Source organism: Barbus barbus, assembly GCF_936440315.1.
Source record: "Barbus barbus genome assembly, chromosome: 20".
NCBI lineage: Eukaryota > Metazoa > Chordata > Actinopteri > Cypriniformes > Cyprinidae > Barbus > Barbus barbus.
Window position 1 is genome coordinate 14890098 of NC_136748.1, and position 19501 is coordinate 14909598.

At 35.1% G+C, this 19501-nt stretch overlaps 1 protein-coding gene across 2 annotated transcripts in view; it reads right to left on the minus strand.

Moving 5' to 3' along the window:
- Window positions 1-19501, minus strand: part of LOC306886138 (lipid droplet-associated hydrolase-like) — a 40422-nt gene that overhangs the window by 20732 nt on the left and 189 nt on the right. For both annotated transcript variants that reach the window (XM_079443036.1, XM_079443035.1), the window contains exons 2-4: window positions 18561-18755; window positions 9598-9732; window positions 1697-1866 (exon numbers count right to left, since the gene is read on the minus strand). In XM_079443036.1, the coding sequence (XP_079299162.1) occupies window positions 1697-1866; window positions 9598-9732; window positions 18561-18720 (465 nt within the window). In that variant the 5' untranslated portion in view covers window positions 18721-18755. The remainder of the gene's footprint in view (window positions 1-1696; window positions 1867-9597; window positions 9733-18560; window positions 18756-19501) is intronic.

Genomic DNA, 19501 nt, shown 5'->3' on the forward strand with positions numbered 1-19501 from the left:
ATTTTTATCGCACTGCAAAAAGTGGGACATAACTGCACTTGGCCCCATTGATAAAGCTAAAATCCATTTTTCTTTGCCAGGAGGAAAAAATGCCTCTCTAGTTAGAGGAAATACTAAAAGGTTGAAAGAGAAAAAGAAAAAAGATTTCTGGGTAGAGAAAATGCTTACAAATAAAAATGACAAAGAGCACATCTTAGAGCAGGAAAACCCCAGAGGGAGAAAGAAAATCAAGGTTCTTTTCCATGTTATTTAATCTCCTGAACTTTTACACAGCAAGAAAAGGGAACAGAAGTGTCTTATTATGCTGCTGATTGGCAGTGTCTCGCTTTGCTTTCACACATTCCATACTTTCATGCAGCGACCATGTTTTGGCGGCATGTCCTCTAATTGCAAAGTTGCAAAATCGCTGAGGTGGTCTGCAGAGGTTATGCAGACAGCAATACTGTAGCCGTTATTCATACTGTTTTAAGTGGAGAATCAGACAGAATCAGTAGATAGTCTCTAGGCAAGATATTGAAACAGGAAAGATGTTGTGGGTCAACGAATTTGGGCACTTTTTTTGATTCACTGTCAGTTTCAATCAGAAATAAGCAAATCTGTGACCTTGTCATAAGTCGCACAGGTATATTTGTAGCAATAGCCAACAATACATCGTATGGGTCAAAATGATTGATTTTTCTTTTATGCCAAAAATTATTAGGATATTAAGTAAAGATCCTGTTCCATTAAGATATTTTGTAAATTTCCAACTGTAAATATATAAAAATTCATTTGGATAACATTAAAGGTGATTTACTCAATATATTGATTTTTTTTTTTGCACCCTCAGATTCCAGATTTTCAAATAGTTGTATCTCGGCTGAATATTGTCCTATCTTAACAAACCATACATCAATGGAAAGCTTATGTATAAATCTTAATAAAAAAAAAAAAATGACCCTTGTGACCACATACTGACCCAGGGTCACATATATTGGTCATTTAATTAATTCATCACAAAAATAATCTCTATGTTTTGGCGGGGGATAATTGTATTCAATTCAAATTCAAATTCAAATTCAATTCAATTCAATTCAATTCAATTATATATTAATGTCACAATAATTTTATCTGATTTGGAATTTAAAAATGTATGTAATTTTGATTTGCAATTTGTACATTTTAGATTTTATCCTCTGATTTTGAATGTGCTGAAATTTGCCTCTAAATATACATAAATATTTTCCTTCAGTTTAAATTCCAAATTAGATTTAATGTTAATTTAATGTTTTAATGCTGGATTTAGCGCTGCCCATTCAAGAGTTTTGAAAATGCCAGCAGATAGCCTAAATTTATGCTTTCAGTTTGAATAGAAAATGTATTCAGTATTACAGTTTATCAATCTAAAATGTTAATTGTGCATCAACAGCTGTCAACCATGTTGGTGGTCTAAACTTGTTTACACAGCTCATTTTTTATTTTGGCCATGCATCCGCACCATTATGTGCACCCCTGTATAAACTAAATAAATGTATCTGATTTGGAACTTAATGCAAAAAAAATAATTTCAATTAATTTAATCTAATAATTCAGAAATACATATAATACAGAAATGCATTCATTAAAAAGTGAGACCATATCCAGCAACTAGTAGGATGTGTGCTTCATTAATAGCCACATAGTAGTTCCATGGACTTTCTCATCCAGTTGCTTATACCTTTAGCTCTGGGTCTCTCTTCATCATCTCCAAGATTATGTAGCAACCGATGGAGTGACCAATCAGCAGCAGGTTGGTGTCCCGAGGCACATGCTTTCGAAGGAAGGCCAGCTTGTGTTCAATCTGCCCGTTTAGCCCAAAAACATCCTCCTCCTCAGTCACAGATGCATCTTTGAAAGAAAAAGAGGGAAAAACTGCATAAAGCTCTCACACCAAACCCAATGTACATCATCACATGGTGGCCTGGACTGTTGCCAGTACTTTCATCATGACCTAGAACTAATAAATACAGCAAATAATATAATTAGACAAAGCTGCCTAGTTTGATCGATTGTGGAGCTCCGATCACAGCTGAATTGTAAAGGATCCAGAAGACACATTAAATTGTTAAGCGCTCCATAAAAGACGTTTTCTTTCATCATCTTGATCTTGTTCTTCATTATTTCTTTGGAAAGGAGTAAAATTACGCTCTATTGAACAATCACAGTAACTGGAGATCCTGATAATGCTTGGCAGGCTTTGATATTAATATCTTCCTACAGGTGCTGATTCACCAGTCTGAACCCGAGAAAGGGTAAGAATTAGAAAGACAATGGACTGCGCAGAAACAAAGGAAGGACAGAAGAAGAGAGAAGAAGCTGGACTGAGGTGGGGTGAGGCTGAGGCATTTATCAGTATGATGAGTTATGGGAGCAGAACTGTTAATGATGAGACAGGGGGAGAGAGGAGTACCAGAGGGGAGAGAGAAATAACTCATAATAGCTTCAAGACATAAATAGACAAAGTGCTCCTTCATGAGACATCTCACAATATATGGTTCCTGGAGCACTCTGCATCTTCTCCTCTTTCTAAAATAATAAAGATATCTCAACTGACGTAGTTGCACATGGCTAATTACTTAGACCTGTTTTATGATGAGATGTGCTAGAACAACAAATCCTAAGGGTCTCGTGGATTACCTCGGATTGGACTGTTGTTGAAAGACAAATTAATATATTTTTATAAATTGTCAGCAACACAGAGAAAGCACACCCTCAAATATTACATTTTTTATTTTAAAAAATAAAAAGTGATTGATTTTTTCCCCCAAGGAAAGTGACTTTCATGAAGTGTGCAATACTGTAAAAGAAATCTGCTACTTCCATGAACCTTCAAATTTATACAGAAGATAGAAACAGATTTAAACAAGGAAAGGATGTTGGATGGGGGTGCTAAGAGGGTGAGCAGGATGGATCGATGAACAGGAGGGGGACCGCTAAGACCAAAAGGAGTGCATATAACCTTAAGGTACAGACACATGCAGGAGAGATAAAAAGGAAGTCGAAGAGAGGAGGAAACAATGAAACCCATTCAAAAGGTTCAAAACATTAAATCATTTTCATTGCATAAAATACCAGTGGATGTACAAGAATGATAAGATAAGACAGGGTAAAAAAAATAGAAACACACTGAGACAAAATGCTAGACTGAAAAATGTCATGTACAAAACAGCTTAAAGCTGAGTTTGGGGTTTGATGGACAATTGCTATGGTACTAAGACGGCAAATTCACTGCCAAGCATTAACATATCATGGTCACATTGTATGTGCTGTAAAAGAGAGAACATACTAAGATGAATAACAAACTAAAATATGTATGGAGAGGTTTTCGACATAAGAAAAGTTCACAGAATAAATCAGCCAATGTACAACGTGTTAATGTATTATGAGTTATGATTTCACAAACAACTGTCCGAGTCTGCTCAATCTAGAAATCTTTCTGGGAGAGCCTAAAATGTTAATATGATATACATACAGTAATGTTATACAGATAAAAAGTTGTTGTTTTTTTCTCCGAGAAATTAATTATGGTATCATTCTATTTAGCAAGGACACAATAAATCAAAAGTCATTCAATTAATCAAAAAATAAAAAGATGGATCACAGTTTTCACAAAACTATTACGCTGCACAACTGCTATGATATTAACAAATGTTTCTTGAGCAGCAAATCAGCATATTAGAATGATTTCTGAAGGATCATGTCACACTGAAGAATGGAGTAAGAGCTGCTAAAATTTCTGCTAAAAAGATTTGCCATAGTAATACATTTTTTAAATATATTTCAGTAGAAAATGTTTATTTAAAATTGTAATAATATTTCACATTACTACTGTTTTTGTGATCAAACAAATGCACCATCAGTGAACATAAGAGACATCTTTATTATAACTATTTATTGTTTTGGGACACTGAATAGGACCAACTCTACAGCATACACATAATTTCAGAAAAAAGTATTTAACCAATAATATTTTTTTTAAAGTCCTGACAGGCACTCAATCAAAGGCTATTTTCATTTATGAATGTAAGCGAGAGATCAGACACTGAGCAATGAAATCAGTGACCTGCGCATGCACACACATTTAGCTCTCCCCAGCCACTCCTTACCCCTCATTTCCCATTTTCCAAATCCGATCTTGATTTTTTTCCGAAGGTTCCCACTGAAGTTTGCCTACAAAGTGGCCCTACATGTTTATCTACCAGCACAGAGGGGCACTATGAGCTCAGAGCCCAAACACCAATGAGAGCAGTTTACACATTGAGTGGCCTCTCAGGATTACCTCATGAACATTTAAGACTATCCTACTCGTAAAACATACACAACCTACATCCAGCTACAATGACCTACCTACAGTCACCTATATTAAAGAAATCTTTAACTGTGGGAAAGATGGTTAGACAAAATAAAAATAAAAATTACAAATATATAAGATAATATGCACTATTTAACTGTGCATAATAAGACCAGGAATGTATACTGAGAAACTAAATACTATAAGGCCATTTGGACTTCATGTTGATCTTAAGGCTGTATAGATTTATCCTATAATAAGAAATCCAAAGGATATCCTTCTGGATATGGAACAGGAACAAAATCAGAGTAAACTGTAATGGGTCCAAAGAAGCATTTATGCAACATATGGCAAACACAAATTCCTCAATATAAAATAATGATCTGTTGGCAAGAGCAAGCGATGTATAGGGAGCAGGCTGTTAAGTGATTATATCCCCCTCTCAAAAATGTGCAATAAATGTGTGGTGTATGTTTCATCCAGGGATCAGGTTACTGAATATTAATGTCAAGAGGAACCACAACAGAGTGGTGTTACTGATTAAAAATGGGTTGATACAGCGGGCTTGTCCTTTTGCTTTTGTAAGTATGCTCAGAGAATCTTAAAAAAAAGAGAACTCCAGGTATTTCAAACACAGGAGAATGCTGTTTGCATGTAAAGCATGTGCATTTATGCTTAAAGAAATACACGAAAATGTATTCACACTCAGGCCATCCAAGATGTAGAGGAGTTTGTTTCTTCATCTGAACAGATTTGGAGAAATGTAGCATTTGCTCTTGATCACCAATGAATCCTCGGCAGTGAATGGGTGCCGTTAGAATGAGGGTATAAACAACTGATAAAAACATCTCAAAATAATTCACAAGTAATGTAATTAATTGACAAACTGCATGTTTGTAATAAACACAAATATGTCAGTGGATCTTTTTTTTTAGATTTGTTTTTTTGCCTTTATTATAATAGGACAGTATGTATATTTTGGTGGATTTGGATGTGAGAAGACAATAGAGAATGGACTTTTCACTCGAGGAAGCATTATTATGGATTATGGACTGGTATTTGGCCAGAAGCGACAGTTTAAATGTAAAATGTTTTATCGATGGACTTGTTTTTTGCAAACACAGCTTTCTGCTTCACAAGACATTCATTGGTGGACTGGAGTCATGTGGATTACTTGTGGATTATTGTGATGTTTTAATCAGTTGTTTGGACTCACAATCTGACGGCACCCATTCACTGCTGAGGATCCATTGGTGAGCAAGTGATGTAATGCTAAATTTCTCCAAATCTGTTCTGATGAAGAAACTCAGTTATATCGAGGATGGCCTGAGGATGAGTAAACCTCCAGCAAATTTTCATTTTAGGTGAACTATTCATTTAAGAATGCACTACTGCCAAATACAACCTAAATTCAAATAATGTAAAGGCCATTTTTAGCATTCAAAACGAACAGTTACAACCAACCAACAATTATTACAAAGAGGTATTAGAGTTTTGTTTTAAATGCTATGTTTAAAAAGGGCCAATAGGCTACCCACCAATGCCCATGCCTCCAATTAGCAAGACAAACATGAAACCCAACCTGACTACAACTGGTCACAAAAGGTCACATCAACTAAACCGTTCAGAACAATCTATTTCTTTCTTACTATACCCCAGGCAATCTTACAAGAACGAGGGAAATTCCTTGTTTTATGCCTGTTTTAATAGCCTGGGCATAAATGGAGGGTAATTTAGTCATATCAGAGAAGGGAAAGTAGATTTTGAGTAGTAGCTCTCTTAACACGCTCTGACAAAATGAATGAGAAGTGTAGGTCTGGAGGACGGCTTGACCCAGGGCAGGGTTATTGACATTGGCAAAGTACAAAATGTTTCCCATGTTTGCATTAACAGATATTTTTACTGTAATCAGAAGGCATCAATCACAAATCGCCAACCACAGGAACAGTTCCTCCACAGAGATTTGGCATGTTTACCCCACTACCATTTCCCCCTGCTTTTGTTTATGTTTCCAAGACACAGGGATGTAATATCACTTAATATATGCCGTTAAATACGACCAGGCCTATATTGCCAATGGGACTGAAATGTTTGGTGTTGAAAGTTTAAGATCTCATCAATGAACTCAATGAAGTCTCTCTGTGGCTGTGCTGGACGGGATGAAATGAGGTTTCTGTGGGTTCCGAATGGCTGTGCCTGCTGCTGACCGCTGGCTGACCAAGAGCTCTTTGAACAGCAGTAAATCAATGGGCAGCATTCACATGGAAAGCCACCAGTGACTTCTGGTCAAGGAAGTTGAATTTGAAAACCTGAAGCTGTTTGAAGGGTCATCATAGGAAGAAACCACAAACTAGATCTGATGCCCAAGTCAGTGATGTCATCCTCTTACGGAAACCAATTGGAAGACCACCAATTCCACAATTAGCTTTTTTTTTTTAACATAATAATAGTGAATAATAAAAATATCAATGCTTTTAAATAGTTTACGTAGTGAATTTCAAAGTAATTAATGTAAATTTAATTTAAAAATCATTTTAAATTAAAAAATTATTTAAATCAGTGTTATTTTAGTATTATTTATATACTATCATAGTTTTTTTTAATATGTTAAATTAAAAATGTTAATTTTAATGTAATTTTTTAAGTCATTTTTTATTAGTTTTTTTAATCACTATTTATATTTATTATAGTTTTAATTATTTATTTATTTGCATTTAGTAATCTCATTTCAGTTAGTTGCCATTGTAACATTTAATTTATCGGTTTTAGTTATTTTATCTGATATCTATATTCTATTTTATTTTTATTTAAATCAGCAAAATATTTTTTTTAACAGTTTTAGTTAACAATAATAAGTTAATAACCCTAATTATTTACATATTAATTAGATAATTTCTGTCCCACTAGTTTCCACAAACAGAACAGCAAAAGTAATAATTTCTTGGACACACCCCCTGTCTGCCATTGGGCAAACTAACAGATAGTCCTGCCCTCAGGTCATGCCATGTGTTGAGCCAACATTGCCCTTTTTAGCCTGCAAAAGCTAAAAGAAAGAATCTAAATAATTACTGAAAACAATTATCCAAACAATGAACAATCACTTAAATAGTTCATTTAATCTAACATTTAAAAACATCCGCACATGCCTGCATGATAAAAAACAAAAGATTTCGAGGATCTCTTTAGCAGTTTTCAGTTGATTACAGTCTGATATACTAAATCCTCAGCAATGAGAAGCAACACAAGCAACTATTTCTTCGGACAGGGGCATCTGCGAACCAAATGGCAGAACATGATGAGGGATGGATCATTGAGATGAACAAGACAATGTGCCGTGGAAAGAAAAGCCCAGCATATTTGATACCGCCCCGCTTAAGACAGCCATTGATGGTAATCAAGAATGTCACTCAAATAGCGAGATTGGGGAAATGAAATACAACTTTTAATTGCGTCCCCTCTTTCATCTGCTCTGGCTTGGCAAAGGCCTGCCGCTTGTTGTCATCTCTTGGCACATTTGAATCCGCTGCTGAGATTTGACTTTTAATCATCCAGCTCGTGATTGCACAACACGATATGAACAGCAATGGATGTCATCGTCTGTTGTGTGAGCCAGAGATCAGCTGTCTGTCACGAAATACTTTAAGACTGTGATTCCGGTAAAAAGTATTCCATGTGTTCACAATAAAAAAGCAATTGTTTGATACTTCAGTTTGTAAAAAAGAATATATACTGAACGAGATCGCTGAAAAATTCAGATGCTCTTCAGGAAGTTTTGTTCTGCCAGATCTACTGATTTGATTATGGACATTTCTGCTAATCTGGTGCAAATACACAATATGACATACAGAGAAGTGCAAGCTTGTCTGTCCGGACAGTAGTACACCTAGACTGTCCAATCCATCAAGTGAGCCAGTAGAAATGCTGTTTTTGGAGATCCCAGCCATCTGCATGTGGTTTGTCATATACATATGAGGGCTTGGTAATGTCTTTCCCATGTAGCGAGCTCAATAAAAACGTCCATGCTTCTTTATAGATGAACATGCTGGACTTTCATATACTGGTTCAGGCAGAGGAGGGAGACACAGCTTGGCTCTCTCATCAGTCCCGAATGCATACCACCTTACTGTGCGCTCTGTGAAAGGATTCCAGGAGGAGCATCCCGCAATCTGACAGACACTACAAACCAGCATATCAGTCAGGACAGAATACGGCTGTACTTGAAACTGTCAGTCAGGGACTTTGTGGGCAGTTTTTGTGTATGAAGGTACAATATGTCCTAAATAAATTAGTTTCAGAGAGTCTTTCAAGTATTTCACCATATAGTGTGTTGTTTAAGGGATTTAAAAAAAACTCAAGTAAGCTTTAGTGATAAGTAAGGCTGGATAAATATAAATCAGAACACATAAATAAATAAAATGATATGCATCGATCAAATATATAGATACACAAATGTGAAACATGCAATATTGTGAGAAATAGAAGTGACAACCAATTAATCAATTAATTATTAAAATAATAGCATTTATTAATAACAGTCTAATAATAATAATAAATATTCTTAATATTTAACAGCAATTATTCAATAATAATAATAATAATATCACTTCTATTTATCACAATATTGCATGTTTCACATTCTTGTATCAATATATATGATGTATATAATTTTATTTATTTATGTGTTCTGATTTATGTTATATTGAAACCATCTAAAAACTACAAAATTATAAACAATTATTCCTCTAAATAACTAGTCACTTAATTATCTGCTGCCATCTACTGTCTCATTTATAACACTTGTAATGACATCATGCTGAGTCAGACAACAGCTAAATGTTTCTGCAGATCACTCTATGATCATTCTCTCTATGACATTTATTTAAACACAAAAAGCTTTAAGAAGTGCTTAAATGTTAGCACATGAGAAGAAAAACTATTTTGACCATCTGCAGACACATATTTGTAATATAGGTCACATCTGAGCAGGCTGACACTCTGAATTAACTTTTAAAACGACAAGCTACTTTGAAGTCCATGAACAACTCAGAATTGGGACAGATCATATGTCAACCACTTACATGATTGTCCTTCTTTGTTCTCAATATGGACCACTTCTGATCACTTCAGGTGATCACTTCACCTTCAGAAGGACTGTACCATAACTGTATGTTAGATTTTATACACCTGTTATTAATGGCATAGCTGAAATAGCCAAATCTGGATAATTAGAAAGCAGGTATCCACATGTACTTTTGGCTGTGTAGTGTATGTAGAGGAAAATATCCCACCTTCAATCATATCATAGGTTTCTGGAGGCATACAGTGTCCGGCATGGCTCACAGCCCACACTGGATATCTTTGGATGAACGTCTGATACAGCGTCCACATGTATGTCTTGTAGAAGCCCACCACACCTGGGTTACCTGTGTAAAGGTGAAAACTTAATTTAGCTAAATTTTCACTTCAATATAAAGATTGTTAGACAAGAGTAGACGTCTGCTCCAGGTCTGCTGACGTAGCTCTGCTGCTCTTCACAGTTGAGGTTAACTGCGAGTGAGGGGAGATTAGGAGATAAATGGCATCTCTGATACCCAGCTGCCTTCAGTGCAGAACAATGGGCACTCTGTGTGGTCACAGGGAATTCACTCTCTCGGTCCAAAGAGTATCGATGGGCCACAGCTTCACAGGCCGATTCCTTTACCAGAATTGTTGTGGTTGTTTCTCTGAGGTGAGATTACATATAAACGCATCACACCAGTGTTTGAATAATAATGTTTGAATCGGCTAAGTGTTAAAGAATCACCAATCATTAAACTAATTTTGGGACTATTGTGAGTTATGTAAATGTAACTCCAAGGCACTACAATCTAGACAGTAAACCAAATTTTTTCTTTTCCAATTCATATTAACATGCAAAACACGATATACTCTGATATTACAAAGTAAGTAAGTAACGTAAAACTCTAAATGGTCCCATATACTATACAATGCAAATTAATACTAGTAATAAATAACTAACTAGATAAATAACTAGAATAAATAACTAGATCCGTATAACATACGGTCATATGATAAATATGATTTTTTTTTTTTTAATGTAACCTTTAAACAATATGTTAAAAATAAAAATATATTGCATGTTTTTGTTTTGTATCCCATTTGATAAATCAAGTTTGTATGGCCTATATAAACAGAATATAGAGCTCAGGTTTATTCAGGGGACCAAACTGAGCAAAAATATGAAACAAGGTATACAGTTGTAAAAAAAAAAGTAAGATGAAATTCTGCTTGTAATGAGAATCAAAGAGATTTTTGTAACGGTATAGCACACTACAAATATCAAAGCACTGTAGTTTCAAAAATGGGGGGTAAACAATAATGCAAAGAATATAGTGATGACTAGAGATGTACAAATAAACACTCTTCAAAAGCTTGTTGTATCATATTTAATTTTTGTAAAAATTAATGTATAAATAATCAAGTTGCCTCAGTCCAGTAAGTGTTCATCTTGAAATGTTAAAAAAGAACAATATAAAGGTTATTAATGCGTTTACTTTAGCTTTTATAGCAAAAATACATGTGTACCATGACCAGAAGGGGGGTTGTTTTTTGGACTTTTTCACACTTGTCTGCCTTTTATTTGCTAAAAAGTATGATTGTGTGCAACAGGTTTTTCAGTAGTTCTGATCATGTTAATATTTTACAGGCCTAGAAATTAATGCATCAAATACAGTATGACACAAAAGGCATTATAGGGTTAAAGCAGGACTAGTTAAGCAAAGTTCTCCACTGTCCGTCCCAGTCTTCACAGCAGGGGCAGTGTTCGCAGAGATATTCTGCACTGATATGAGCGAGCAGCGAGGGCCAACAGCAGCCCTTCCGAGCTCTTTTCAAACTGATTAAATCCATTTGTATGTTTTTATTCATGCTGAGGGTTCCCAAATCTTTTTCAGATGGAACTTGACATGCTCAAAGTACGAACTGCTTCAAGCCAGTGTTATTAGAAATGGCAGGTTTTTCCTAACCAGTCACCACAATAAAGTCACAGGCTCTCTTGCTCTAAAGGCAGATGGAATCAAAGAATGCACTGTCACACATGGGCCCACGGATAGATTTCGTCTATAGGGGCAGGGGAGGTGGAAGAGGAGACAAGTGCTCTACAGCTTTAAACATCGCTCCACCCTTGATCTAGCTGATAATTACACCCGCTTTCCAATTTTTCTGTCCACATCGTAGGTGAACATGCTGCAAAAATTGAAAGCAATAAAACCACAGACAATCAGATGACAATCAGCATGTTGCTGGTCCAATGAGATTTCACTGTGAGCAGGACTACTCTGCTCAGAGAAACCAAGCAACCAATAAAATGCCTTGTTTCTTGACATGACGCAGCTGTGAAGAACAGAAACTGAAATTCAAGGGAAAATCTTGTCATCATTTACTCACCCTCATGTTCATACTCAGACCCGTATGACTTTCTTTCTTCCATACAATGAAAGTGGATGGAGACCAGGAGCTGTGAAGCTCCACAAGTGATGCATTGTAAAAACAGTCCATATAACTTATTCATTCTTAAACAACTAATACAGCTTGTGAGAGGCAGAGACCAAAATTTAAATTTAAACAAATTAACGGTTGTCACCAATTACTCTCATTATAGGGATGCACTAATATTAAAATTCAGGCTGATACCGATGCATTTATGTTATGACAGATCACCGATAAATTATTATATATAACCGATAAACAATACAGATAACCAATAAATTATATATATATGAGTAAACTAAATGTAAAAACAGGAAAATAAGCTGAACAATTAAATATCCAGTTTCAACTGATTCCAATAAATTAAAAATAGCAATATTTAAATTAAAAATCTAATAGCAGCTCATAACCAATATTATACAAACATATTGTGAATCCCTACCAAATAAGGCATCATGAGGATTGAACCAATATTTTGGTTATTCACTGAAAATCTTTCTTAACTGTCATGATCACCATTCACTTTCATTCTGTGAAGCTCGGAAGCGTCATTTTATAACTCCCATTTTTGTTTCACAGAAGAAAGACAGACATGGTGAGTAAATGATGACAGAATATTCAATTTTGGGTGACCTTAAACTGATCTCTTTAATACTTTGTTGTGTTGCACCATGTTTGGACACTGAATAGTCTCACTTATGACTCTATTTTAAGGTCCAATTCTCGCAGTAAGTATAACAGTAAGTACTTTTGTGTGTGTATTAGTACACCAGGGCAATAGAAGATCTCCTCCCCTTGGTAATTGTGTCTGTTCCATCACTGTGTTAAAATTGAAAATGAAACGGCCTCTCTATATGGACATCACACAGCTAACAGTGAGACCAAACTAGTGTTTGCCTCTGTGTGGGGAGAAAGAATGCAAAGAAGGCATTCCTACCAGAAAAAGACGACAGAAGCATGAGCTATCCTCTCCTCTCCCACACGTTATCATTTCCCCATCTCCCTGAGTTCATAAATTCAGGGCTGCTCACCGGGAACATTAAACAGATACCCTGCCTGCCGTCTCTGACCCCAAGGCTGCCTGGACTACCACACCACTGACGTAGCCCTGCAGGTGCAGGAGGCACTCTCACTTTGTCTCTCCCTCTGTCACACGCACACACACCATCCTGCTTGCTTACCAACCACACTGATTCACAAATACACACAAGGGAAGCCACTAAATCAGTGCATAAACACCAGCAGTGATATAGGACCCTAAAGGATATAAAAAAATAAAATACTGAGTTGAAAATATTGAGGAACTTGGTGCTCAAATAAAGAGTCTCCTTCTGGTTTAGTTTGTGAATGTTGCATTAAACCAGTGTTAATTTAGCATCATTGAGATACTGTTATAGTTTTGAATTATGTTATATACTGTATATATTCCGTTTTTATTTTAATTTTAGTTAAAGTTTTAGTAGTACTTTTGGCATTTTTATTAGCTGTTTTAATGTTTTTAATTTTATGATTTTTTTTTTATTTTAGAACCAAGTTAATGAAATGTTTTTTGTTGGTTTTTCCATTTTATTTCAGTTGAAGTTAGTTTATTTTATTTCAAGGAACAAAAGTTTTTTTTACTGGTTTCAGTTAACTATAATAAACCTGCATTAAACAGAACATTTTAGCGTTTAATCTTTCACAGAAAAGGTCTGTCAACAGATACCACCATTTAATAGCATTAAAGTGTAGACAAAAACAGGAATGGAGTTAAACAGGTTAAGGAGACCTGCCGTAAGGAAAGCATTAGCAAGTGCTGGAATTCGTTCATGCAGACTGTGTGTGAAGTTGTCTTTAACTTATTAGCTCCAACATGCCATAAAGCTGATCCAGTCTGCAGAGAGAGAGGAACAAGTGAAAATGCTTATTGACTCTGGCAAACATGCAGATACAAGGGTGACTATAGCCAGATCTCCTGACAGATTGCCCTCTGAGGGTTGTTTCAATCTATTCAAGAGGTATTGTAATCCAGGATAAAAGGCAGTAGGGGAGTTGTCAACCTCAGGAGGTGGAAAAGTTTGGATGGATGAGGAACAATTTACGAATCAACAGAGAATACCACAACAGGTATTTTTAATATAACAGTTAGTTTAAACTCAATTGGCCCAATAAATGTGCCTTAATGTATTGTCTGAGGTTACGAATACTTTTCAAACAAATAAGGGAAACAGCACAAAAAATACTATCATTTAAACATTTGTGGTCAGTCATTTTTTTTTAAAGAATAAACACTTTTATTCAGCAAGCACACATTAAACTGATCAAAAGTGACAGTAAACTCATATATAAAAATATATTTCAAATAAACTGTTCTTTTGAAATTTCTATCAATCAAAGAGTCCTGAAAAAATATAAAAGGTTTCCACAATAATATTAAGCAGCACTCTTTTTAACATTGTAAATAATAAGAAATGTTTCTTGAGGACCAAATCAACTATTTGTTACATTCTAAAATCTCTTAAAATAATAAAGAGTTAAGGACTTGCTATGCAAGACTAGAGGGGAGGGTAAAAGGTCATTGCTGGACTGGCAATCAAATACAACCCCGGGTAACATTCCTAAAAGCATTATGCCAGAAATCCCAGAAATGCATGAAAAAGCAAAAATAATAACCTTCTTGGCAAGCCCATCATAACTCCTAATCCACCTGCTCATCAAATGCTAGCAAGAGAATCATAATTGCAGAACGTTCATATAATTTTATATAGTTTGCATGAGCCAAGAAAACTGACATAAATATAAGTGTCCATATCCAAAAAGAGGGAAACCCCTTGGAAATTGTTGGTGATAAAAAAAGGCCATCTTATTAGGAACATAAGTTAGAGTAAAGTTCACACTGATTAACTCCGTGAACACAATATGCCTCGTCCTCAAGTGGAAACTAACATACTGTCTAAAGATGGCAAAGGAAAGAGGAATCTTTGTAAAGATTATTATGAATGATCAAACAATGTGATACTGTGGGCTATTGGATGCAGCTGGTGGGACAAGCAGAGTGCTTTGCACAGCAGGTTCCTATAAATCAAAACCATCTGGATAGCTATCCCTGAACCATTGAACATCTCTGTGCTTTAAATAGGACTCATCATAAGCAATTTTTCTTCTTTTAAAATGATAAGAGGCTGAACAATTTTCTTTTACAATTAAATATGTAAAATATCCTTCCTTATATTTATAAATCATTATACATTCTTAAAGGTCAGACAAGTTCAACTTTAAGTCTTTTGTACTTTGGCTGAAAACATGACAATTTGTTATCGACAGCAGGACATTTAGATAAAAACATATCTAAAAAACATTTGATACAGATAAAATATGAACAACGTGTAGATAACAGTTTAAAGATCCCTCAGAAATTGGTCTAAAAGCTCCCTAAAAGAAAGATTTCAAATAGACGGTTCCTATAAAACAGCAAAAATAATTGTTAAACTGACTGCTAAAATAATTAATGTTAACTGGCTAATTGTGTACTATTACATTTCCGAGGTAAAGCTTTCAAATTAGGAAACAACATGAAAGACTTCATGCTTGGCAGGGGACATGCAAAATCAGCAATAACACAGCAAACCTGCTGCCATCCAGTGGTTTAGTCAGTTAACACGGTTAGCATGCTACATAAACTGAGGTGATTTAGCATTTATGCATCACACACAAATCTCAGTATGCCTGTTTCTAACAGGACTCAATTGGCACTTGACTTTTTTGGGAGATATATGCCTTAAATACATAAAAAGACAATGAACAATTTGTATTTTGAACAATACTAACTACAATCATTAATAAATCCAGATCTTTCTGGGAAAGCATGATTGCTTTGTTACACCATGCAATAAAAAGGTTCAATTTGGTATCATTTACACTAAGCTGGTGTAATAACACTATATAATGTAAAAAAAAAGTCTGCCAATGGCAAATAAAATATTATTTGTGTTTGTATCCTTCTACTTTCTTCAGGCACTGTGCTCGTTTCAATAATACAACACTGTTCCTCATTCTTACAGAGCGAACCCATTAAAACTGTAGCACCTGCGCCTACCCTGGCAGATATAAGAGCCAAGGCAGCCTCTGGCCAGACTGCAGAGATTATTGCCGTTATCTCTGGAGAAAAGGCCACAGGTTCTACAATAACAGTGTCGGCGTATGGGCTCTCCATTTCCAATAAAGAGTCTATTGAGCACAATGCTCAGTGACATTCAGAGCCTGGTGAAAAGCGGTCCTCTTTAAGGTCATCAGTTTGACCGTGCTCTCTCTGCAGGACATCTGCAGTTGGGGTTTCTCTCTTTTTTCAATAGCTTATGTCAGGAATTTAAAAAGTGCTATGTACGCTGTCATTTAAAATAAGACTGGTCAGTACATTTTTTTTTTGTTGGTTAAAATAAATAAATTAGTACTTTTATTCAGCAAGGACATTCGATTGATCAAAACTGACAGTAAAGATATTTATAAAGACGTTCATCAAATGTTAAAATAAATGCTGTTCTTTTGGACTATTTTTCAAAGAATCCTGAAAAAAAAGTTTCACAGTTTCCACAAAAAGTTTGCACAGCCGTTTTCAACATTGATAATAATAAGAAATATTTCTTAAGCAGCAAATTAGAATAATTTCTGAAAGATCATGTGACACTGAAGCCTGGAGTAATGGTTGATGAAAATTCAGCTTTGCATCACAGGAATAAATGACATGTCTAAATATATTCAAAAAGAAAAGATTTATTTTAAATTGTAATAAAAGCATAAGAGATTTCTTTCAAAACAATATTTTTACCAACTTCAAACTTTTGAATGATAGTATAAATCCTTCAAAAATTTGAATAAAGAGACTTTGCTATCTTTCTATTTTTGGAGATGGATAAACAAAGAGGAAATGGGAGATGAGATTTCGTAAGCATAAAATTTAGTGACAATATCAAACGCTTCACTGACAGCTAAACTGACATCTATAAAAAACATGTGCTATCCAGTAATTCATTGAATCATGAACACATGCCAACTGCCTGGACATGATGGCTTTAAGCAATACTAAGCTGTCTTTGTTATGAACATTCATAAACAGCTATATCTGTGGAAAACATGTTTTGTAAAAATCACAAGAGATGATAAAGATGTGAAGTTTCACGCCACAGACATTTTTGAGGGTCTCCTGTTCAGTTCAACTGGAATTGAGCCTAATTCTGTCATTTTCTCACCCTCATGTCATTCCGAACCTGTATGACTTTCATTCTTTCGTGGAACACAAAAGAATATATTTTTTAAATTTTACTGGTTGTTCTTTCCATGCCATTACAATGAATGGGACAGGACCGTTAAGATTTTCAAAAAAAGCATCATTAAATCAGCATGAAATTGGTCCATATAACTTGTGCACTTTACTCACAAGTTTTTCAATAAATTGGTCAACTTGTCCCACAAAACGGGCCTCATTTGTTCACAAACATAGTTTTTCTGACTAGGTGTAATAATCTGAAACAATATTTTTAGTGCTTAACATCTGCTCCTGAGCTACACAGCTTTTCCATGAAGTCAATGTGCTAGAAGCTGCTGTCAGGGGAAGAGTGGTGGCCCGTAGAGCCATTTTCCACTGGGGTTTTCCTCTTGACACAGGGCCAAGTGTAAAAAAGTTAGACTACCAACTGCGCTGAACTTTTCCTCATATCCCCTGCATCTGTTGGACTGTGTTATGTCCCATGCTTCAGATAGCTGTGACGCACTCACCCACCTGTGTACCAATCACTGCTACACACATTTCTCTAGTTCCATTAGTTATGTTTATTTATGCCTTGGAAACCAAAACCTAACACAGCTCAGTCTACGATATGCATTTCCCCTCAAGACAGGTTTATTTGGTGCTTGGTCTTAATTATGGAAGTGAAGTCATAGGCTTTGAAGCTGAGCAAAAGTTAAAAAGATTTAAAGTTCATGCAAACAATACCTGACATTCAAAATGTAACTTTCAAAAACAATATATATATATAAACTGCAGAATAAAAAAATCAAACAGGCAGTGCACATAGCAATACCCATGTTGGATATTTTGGGCTGTCTCAAATGTATATAATATAATATAAATTTATATATACAATTATAATATAATATATGTCATTATAATGTTATATATATAATTTTTGGCATTGTTGAATCATTGAGTTGAAATGTTAGAATTACAAGTCCTGGACTAGCATACTAATTAAGAGAAGCTAAAAGGAATAAAATACAATTTGTAATATTATATAAAAATATAAGATATCATACAAAACACTATTTTAAAATACTCATGAACATGATGCAGGATGACTCACTGCACAATGTAGCCATTATATGATCCTAAAATTCAAGATATGAAGGCAAAAAATGCCCCTGTGGGGTTTTGTCTTAAATTATGTGATACCGTTTAGCAATATCACACGAGCAAGAGTGCTGTTTTTCTCAATTGCAAATATTATATTAATTTTATTCATCAGTTCAATAAAAAAAAAGTAAATATCGCGTTGCTGAATGAATACACATTTTTGAACTAATCAAATGAGCCAGTGATTGAAAAAAAATATTTATTTTAGAATACAATCAAAATTCTATTTTATTCTATTTTAATATATAAACAGCAGCATATTAAAATATAAAGGAACATCTGAACTGTTCTTTTATCCTAATTTACATTAGCTAAATATATATTGAAAATATTGTATATTTAGACTTCTTGACAAGTGGAAAACTTGACCCATCCTACCTGGAATGATAAGGATGAGCATTTTGGGAGGATTGGGGCTTTTGCTGGCAGCATGCAGGTCTGTTGGCCCATATTTAAGCAGCTCTGTTATTGCTCCTCTGCAGTACACATACTCTACAGAGGCGTCCTCTGCCGGCCCCCCTGATCCTGGACTGCACATCACATCAACCGGATCAGCGCCACACAGTTCTGGGCCTAAATTAAGAAACCAGACAAAAGCGACTGATTATATTATATAAAACCTACCACAATACAACTATTAAAAGTATTAAAGCAATTTCCTTAATCAGAAAAACAAGATAAATTGTAATAATAAAGACGGCAACTACAAGTTGCTGGTTAAATGCACAGTAAAACACAGCTAAAAAAAAAAAAAAGTTGAATCAGTCTTTATTGATTATGGTCACAAGCTGCAGAACTCTGTCCCAGAATCCCTGCAATCAGCTCTCAAAAAAGCAGCAGAACTGCTGTGTGATGAAAGTCAACCTCTGACACCTAATGCCAAAATGACAGCTTGCAACACACTGAACATTGGAGTTTAGAGTCTGTTATCTTGTTAAGTCCTTTGTTCAGATCATTCAGTTCAGGCTCAACACGCATACAGAAACAGCAGTATAGAATAGAATAGAATAGAATAGAATAGAATAGAATAGAATAGAATAGAATAGCAGAAGTATGAGCAAGTACGGCCAACACACTGAACATTGGAGTTGAGTTTGAACATTGTTTTGCATACAACAGTAGAATAGAATAGAATAGAATAGAATAGAATAGAATAGGTAATTTACATTCAAGCATCACTGACGAATTTTTATGATCTAGAATCAAAACTCGTCACTGGATAATTTCTTATTAACATGTCTAAATTGTGAAGGTCTCTAAATCCGTATAATGGCCATTCATTAAATCTACCTACGACTTTAAACACAAAGTTCAAAGCT